This window comes from Peromyscus leucopus, chromosome 4, assembly GCF_004664715.2.
Source record: "Peromyscus leucopus breed LL Stock chromosome 4, UCI_PerLeu_2.1, whole genome shotgun sequence".
Lineage (NCBI taxonomy): Eukaryota > Metazoa > Chordata > Mammalia > Rodentia > Cricetidae > Peromyscus > Peromyscus leucopus.
Genome location: NC_051066.1, coordinates 86126990 through 86134919, shown reverse-complemented (window position 1 = coordinate 86134919; position 7930 = coordinate 86126990). Strand labels below are relative to the sequence as shown.

Below are 7930 nucleotides of genomic sequence, written 5' to 3'. Positions count from 1 at the left end.
CTATTTCCTTTGCAGGCTGCATGTCCCAGGTCTTCTTCGCCCATTGCATTGGTGCAGGAGAGATGGTGTTGTTGGTGGTAATGGCTTATGACCGCTATGTGGCCATCTGCAAACCACTCCACTACTTTACCATTATGAACCTGAAAAGATGCACTGGGTTGGTGCTGATTTCTTGGACTACTGGCTTTATACATGGTATAAGTTACTATGCAGTGGTTGTGCAGCTGCCTTTTTGTGGCCCCAAGGAAATAGATAGCTTTTTCTGTGACATGCCATTGGTGATCAAGCTAGCCTGCATGGATTACCATGATTTAAATACTTTAATGAATGTTGACTGTGGGGTTGTGGCTGTAACCTGCTTCTTTCTGTTGCTCATATCCTACACATATATCCTTTTCACTGTTTGCCAGAGCTCTAAAGCTGGTGCATCAAAGGCTCTGTCCACATGCAGTGCCCACATCACAGTGGTGATGATCTTCTTTTTACCCTGCATCTTCATCTATGTGTGGCCCCTCAGTATCACTTGGTTGGACAAATTTCTTGCTGTGTTTTACTCTGTTTTTACACCTCTTCTGAACCCAGCCATTTATACACTGAGAAATAAAGAGATGAAAAATGCTATGAAAAGGTTCATAGGCAAATTTCTGGGTCCCAAAGGAAATTCATAATATTAAAAAATGTGTTCCAATTACTTCAGATAAAGAGACTGACTTGTGAAGTAGATTCAAAACCAGCAAATATGACTTACATTGAATATTTGTACCATTCTTTCACTATAGATATCATTTAACACCTTAAAGACAATATGACATTTATTGATTAACGAGCAGATCATTGTTAATTCTTTGTCCTAAATTCTAAATATGAATGATTTTCCACACAGGAATGTCAGCAAAGTATTCTCCTATGTTTTTATTAAAGTTCAACTTAGCACTTTTGACCAAACTCATATGTTTACCTTTATGAATAAAATTTTAGTAAATTTTAATTGAGTATAAGTCTATATAACATCACATGCCCATTAATTGGTTTTCTAATTTCATGATTACAAATTTTAATTATGAACTTGAATTTTCCTAAAATATTTATTACTGAAATTTGTAATTAATTCTCCTCAGTCTGAAAATATCAAAAAATGTATACTTGAATCTGTCTTCCCTTTTAATAATTACTTTACAGAAGAAAATTTTAGTTTTGTTATATTTATTGCAAACATCCAAGAAGGTTCAAAATATTTAATAATCTTACTAGTTCCATCCAAAGAAAAGTACCATATTTAAAAAAAATGTAACAATTATTTTTGTGAATGCTTTTTTGTACTATTACTTCAACTTATTATGCTCATCATTACCTCAATGATCTTTACATTGGCCATTTTGGAAAGGAAAATGCTTTTTTTATCATTATTATTTAAAAAAACATGTTTTCAGTCTGCTACAGACTTCAATGTACTTAGAAGCTGGGAGATGATTATAAATTTAATTCATCTATTAAATATATATAATACAATATATTTCTCATACAATATATTCTCATTACAATTTCCTCTCCCTTAACTCCTCTTCATTTCTCCCCACCTCCCCTATTTTCTGCTTCCTTTCTCTTTCTGTCTCTCATTAGAAAAGACAAGGGTTTTAAGTGATAACAACAAAACATAACAAATTAAAACATAGTAAAATAAAACAAGATCCATTGCATTAAAGTTGGACTGTGCAAACCAACAGCAGGAAAAGAGCCCTAAGAGAAGGCACTAGAATCAGAGTCCCTCTCTTGCACACACTCAGTAGTCCCATAAAGTTCCTAACCTGAAATCTATAATATTTTTATGCATTAGACCTTGTGCAGACCCATTTAATCCCCAGGGTTGCTTCTTTAGTCTTTGTGAGTTGATATAAGTTTTTCTCAGCTGATTTACAGAGCCTCATGCTCCTAGTGTCCTTCATCCTCTCTGGCTCTTACACTTTTTCTACATTCTCCTTTTCTGTATTTTCTGAACTCTGTGGGGAAGGATTTGATAGAGACATCCCATTTAGAGCTGTATGTTTCAAGTTCTTTCTCTTTGTGTAATGTCTGACTGTGGATCTCTGTATTTATTTCCTTCTACTACAGGATGAAACTTCTCCAACATTAGCTGAATAAGGCAATGATCTATTAGTATATAATATCATTAGGATTCATTAATTTTTAACATTTTTTGACCTGTAGTATTTATTTTTTCTCCAGGTCTCTGGACTACTTTGTCTCTGGTTCATTGTTGATTATGAGTTCCATCTTGTAGGGAGGACCTTAAGCCAAATTGCAATTCATTGTTTACTCCCACAGGTTTTGTGGAGCCATTGTTTTAGCACATTTTGCAAGCAGTACAGATTGTAAATCTAAGATTTTGTGGCTGTGTTGGTGTTTACATTTTTTTTTTTGATCACATCAAGAGTACCTTCTCATACCAAAGAAACTAGATGCAGTTAAAGGTTCTAAGCAGGCACCCGGTTTGCCTCTCCATGTTCAATGAGTTGTATGAATGTTGTCTACAGCAATGCGGTTTTGCTTTTAATTTCAGAGTACAGCCTGTTATATTGGTAAATGTCTGAGTTGTTTTGAGATTTCCATGGGACCTTGCTAGGTCACAACTACAGGATGTAGCCGAGTCTCAAAAGAGAAGCTTCATTTGGTGACAGGTGAAGACCAATTGGGTCTCCCACATTATTTTGAGACTTTATTAAGGTTTCCTTTATGTATTTTGAGAAATTTCGATTTCAGTAGGTTCCCCCCACACACATAAGTTTGATTCTAGCTGTTTCTCCCCATAATCCCTTTCTTAGCTACATCTCTCCTTACTGTCCCAACCTAATCTTTTTATTTTCATTCTCCTGTCATCCCCACTCTCCCTATAAAAATCTATTGTATTTTCCTCTCCCAGGGAGGTTCATTTGTCTCCATCCCAGTCCCTTTCTCTATACTTGACCTCTCTGGAACTATAGATTTTAGCTTGCTTATCCTTTATTTAATGACTAATATACACAAATAAGTGAATGCATATCATATTTATCTTTCTGGTTGTGGGTAACCTTACTCAGAGTGATTTTTTTAGTTCCATTCATTTTCCAGCAATTATCATGATGATGTATTTTTCAAAAGCAGCTGAACAATATTACATTGTGTTAATGTCCCACATATTCTTTATCCTTCAGTTCTTCAGTTGAGGGACATCAAGGTTATTTCTCTTTCCTGGATATTATTATTAGAGCATCAATGAAACATGGTTGAACAACTGTCTAAGATAAAGTTTCCTTTGTGTATGTCCATAGTGGCTATAGAAGTTTACACTCCCATCAGCAATGGAGGAGTATTGTTACCCTTGTTTGACATGCTCACTAGTACAAGCTGTCAATTATGTTATTGATCTTAGCCTTTCTGATAGGTATAATGCTGTGGATATCACTCTATATTAATAAAACACTGATGGCCAGTGACCAGGCAGGAAGTATAGGCGGGACAAAGAGAGAGGAGAATTGGGGAAACAGGAAGAAGGAGGAGGGACATTGGAGCCACCGCCAGGAGAGGCAACCTGTAAAGACGCCGGTAAGCCACCAGCCACGTGGCAAGGTATAGATTTATAAAAATGGGTTAATTTAAGATAAAAGAACAGTTAGCAAGAAGCCTGCCACGGCCATACAGTTTATAAGTGATATAAGCGTCTGAGTGATTATTTTATAAGTGGATTGTGGGACTGCGGGGCTTGGGGGACCTGGAGAGAAGCCCTCCAGCTACAAATGGCGCCCAACGGCTCGAGTTTCCACCTTAAACCTGAGAATATTTAATAACCAATTCTAAACAGAGCCAAAACCAGGTTCCTGCTTCTTGTCTCATATGAGCAGCTAGACGCCGCAAAACGCAGGTTTGAACACTGGCGGGTTGCTGGCGTGTGCGTTTGACCGGCAGTATGGCAGGAATGAGGGGTCTGCCAGCGGCACATTATGCTGTGTAGTAGATTTAGTCTTTACTAGTATTTTTTTTAAAAAAAGGTTTCTGGGCTACATGCTGCTTTGATAAAAGCTTAGACTTTTATTTCTGAGACTTGATGACTCCCAGAGCTGGCGGAAAACATACCACTGCCATGTTGGGAAGCTGAAGTGGGCGGAGCCAGCAGCCACAGCGCTGTTTCAGGCTTAGAAGGATGCAGTTTAAAGCAATAGGCTCACAAAAAGACTGATTCAGATAACATCGTTTACAATGTGTGTAAAATATACGTAGGCTTGAAAGAGACAAAAAATTAATGTAAAAAGACACGTAAAGATGAATATTACACAGACAATCTGGATTGTGTTGTCTTTGGTATTTTTAACTGCAAAAAAACATTTGATCAAAAAAGATGTTGAATTAAACCAATATGTATATTTTAAAGGTAACTTGACTTCAAAATTTGGATTTAAGGATATGTTGCTTTGGAAAAGAGGTTCTGCTTTTGTTTCCACAGAAAGCCAGAGGCTATGGATTTGTTCCAGATTAAGATACATCAGGTTTCACCAGCCAAGACCCCTGAAAGGTCTCGATGACACCATGGCCCAGATGATCCAACATCCAGAGCGGTTTCAAGGCAACTGGTTCAAACAATACAGCCTCACAGACTACCCATAGGTCTAAAATTTTCTTTGCATCCCCATAAGATACAGCGCCCCCTCCAGCAGGAAGTAGTAAGACATGCTACGCCCAAATTCCCAAATATACCAAGCTGGCTTTAGAGGTGGAATTGGCTCACTCCCCCTCTAAACCCAGACATATTGCTTTAAAAAAAAATGGTTAAGAGATTCTTGTGTCCCAAATCAGAAGAGCCCTCTGGTGTGGGACAGAGAGAAACCAATATTTTTATTTAAAACAGGTTGATTATAAATGTGATCTCTTTCTAAAAAGAAAAGGGGATATAATATAGATATATAGGAGGATATGGAGATGATAAGATAAAAGGGTAGATTAATGAACCTACTTTTAAAGAACAACTTGTTTAAAATGTTTTACATTGGTATAGATTTTAGTTTATGTTTAAAATGTTTTACATTGGTAAAAATTTTAGTTTATTAATACAAACTTAAAGTTAATTTTGTTATACTGTATATATATTTCTATTCTTGTTTGAGGTATTATGTTTAACTCATTTAAAATTGTAATGGATGATTAAAAATAGATTAATAATCAGTCATCTATGATAATCATATTTGTAGCCATGTTAGTTAAGTCTTCTAGGTATACATAGATATATTTCAGATAGATAGGTAATCTTCAAACACTTCATAGACCTAGAGAATATGGCATTTAAATAACTTAAAATTCTGTTGATGTGAGACACAATTGCTCCTGGCTGCACCAATTGATCCCGAGAGAATGTTGGGCTTCTAAGACATTTCCATTTGGAAGTTTGTCTTTTTGGCACAAAATGGCCTACTGGGCAAAGAACTGCCCTTGCCTTGACGGCTGACAGTACAAATGCAATGCTGTCCTTTCTGGACAAGCGGGACACAAGGAAAGCGACCACTGTACTCTGCCAAGACAGGGTAAGATGGTCTCTCAGAATTCCTGCTTCTGAAAATGGTCTGTCGGATACTCTAGGCCTGTAGCCAATTTGAATGCACCAACAATGCTGAGAAACATCAGGTGACTGTCCAGGCTGCCAGCTGTCTTGGTCTACTCTTGCAAGATTCCCGAAGTTGCTTGCATCCGTCTACCATTTCTCAGGTACCATTATATTCCTTCTCAGGTCTTTGATGTGGTTGAAAACTAGATAGTTATAATTTCCTCAGTTATGATAAAAGATAAGTTAGATATAAAACCTTAAACTCACAAATATAAGATAGATAGGACATCTTCTTTAATATTGTAACTATAATTCTTGCTCGGTAATTGTTTTGTTATATGTAATTTTACCATGTTAAAAGTTAAAACCTTCCTTTTTAAAAAAAGAAGAAAGGGGAAGTGCTGTGGATATCACTCTATATTAATAAAACACTGATGGCCAGTGACCAGGCAGGAAGTATAGGCGGGACAAAGAGAGAGGAGAATTGGGGAAACAGGAAGAAGGAGGAGGGACATTGGAGCCACCGCCAGGAGAGGCAACCTGTAAAGACGCCGGTAAGCCACCAGCCACGTGGCAAGGTATAGATTTATAAAAATGGGTTAATTTAAGATAAAAGAACAGTTAGCAAGAAGCCTGCCACGGCCATACAGTTTATAAGTGATATAAGCGTCTGAGTGATTATTTTATAAGTGGATTGTGGGACTGCGGGGCTTGGGGGACCTGGAGAGAAGCCCTCCAGCTACAGTATAAGATGAAATCTCAAAATAGCTTTCATTTGTATTTCCCTAATGGTTAAGAATGTTGAACATTTCTTTAAGTCTTTCTCTGCTATTTGAGATTCTTCTATTGAGAATTTGCTGTTTAGATCTCTATTCCATTTTTAAAAATGGGATTATTGGGTTTTTTGTTATATAGTTTCTTGAGTTCTTTACATATTTTGGATATTAGCCTTCTAAAGGCTGTGGAATTGGTGGAAATCTTTTCCTTTTCTACAGGCTGACCTTTTATCTTATTGAGTGTATTCTTTGTCTTACAGACGCTTTTCAGTTTCATGAAGTCCCATTTATTAATTGTCCATCTCAGTGTCTGTGTTACTGGTTTTCTTTTCAGAAAGTATTCTTCTGTGCCAATGGTTTCAAAGCTACTCCTCACTTTTTCTTCTTCCAGGTTTGTGTGTTGGGTTCTATGTTGAGGTCTTTGATCCATTTAGTGTTGAGTTTTGTGCAGTGTGATGAGAATGGATCCATTTGCCTTCTTCTACATGGTGCCATCCAGTTTAATAAGTACCATTTGTTTAAGGTGCTGTCTTTTTCCCTGGTTTATACTTCTGGTTCCTTAAAAAAAAATCAAGTGTCCATACATGTGTGGATTCATGCCTGAGTCTGTATACAACAGAAGGAACACATAAAACGATAAATGGAGAGGGAGAGAGTGAAGACTCATCAGCAGGCCAGCTACTCATGCCAATTCAGAAATCAGTGTTCTGAATTGTGAGACTACTCATGAGCATTGTGTGCCATGCTTCTTCTTCTTCTTTTTTTTTTTTTTTTTCGAGACAGGGTTTCTCTGTGTAGTTTTGCGTCTTTCCTGGGACTCACTTGGTAGCCCAGGCTGGCCTCGAACTCACAGAGATCCACCTGCCTCTGCCTCCTGAGTGCTGGGATTAAAGGCGTGAGCCACCACCGCCCGGCACCATGCTTCTTATATAGAAGCTCAGTGTGCCAGATAGGCTTACCACCATGTCATTCCTGCATTTTCTCCTACAGTTCCCCTCTTCATATTATTTTTGCTTTCCCGAGAGCTGAGCCTCCTGAACAACAAGCAGATTATGACAACTGATATATCACAACTAAAAAGATAATAGCATAGGTAAAAAGATGATAAGGTCTGTGAAAGCAAAGAGAGTATCTGGGCATGGGAATGGTGTCATTCTAAATTTAGAATCTTCTTTTATTGGACCTGTATCAGTAAACAGGCTGCAGTCATTAGCAAACAGCTGAGGACAAGGTCCTCCAACCTCTACCCCTAAGAACAAGGGATAGTTAGGTACCAATAATCTAATAATACCCAATGTCATTATCTAGAGTCAGTACAATAAGAAAACAAGAGCAGAATAGGTGCTTATGCCATCTCTTGCAGCTGCTCAACTTCATCTGCTTCATTGCTTCTATCAGGTGCCTAGGATTTGGTGAGTTAGGCATGGATCCAGGTGGGCTGTGGTTTTGTCTCTTTTTCTGGAAAGAGACAAGCAGAATCTCTCCCAATGGTTTATTATGGAGCTGGTGATTACCATTTACATCTTTCTAGGTCACCAGAGGGAACCTTGTACATCCTGAATAAGCTACCTGATATTTATGAGCTGCA

General features: G+C 37.7%; 1 protein-coding gene across 1 annotated transcript; it reads left to right on the top strand.

Moving 5' to 3' along the window:
- Positions 1 to 8: 8 nt before the first annotated feature.
- LOC114687518 (olfactory receptor 4K14-like) lies at positions 9 to 668 on the top strand (the record flags this gene model as incomplete). The annotated part of the gene is made up of 1 exon (XM_028862127.1): positions 9 to 668. A coding segment is annotated over one exon (660 nt), but the record flags the coding sequence as incomplete, so codon positions are not given.
- Positions 669 to 7930: the final 7262 nt, after the last annotated feature.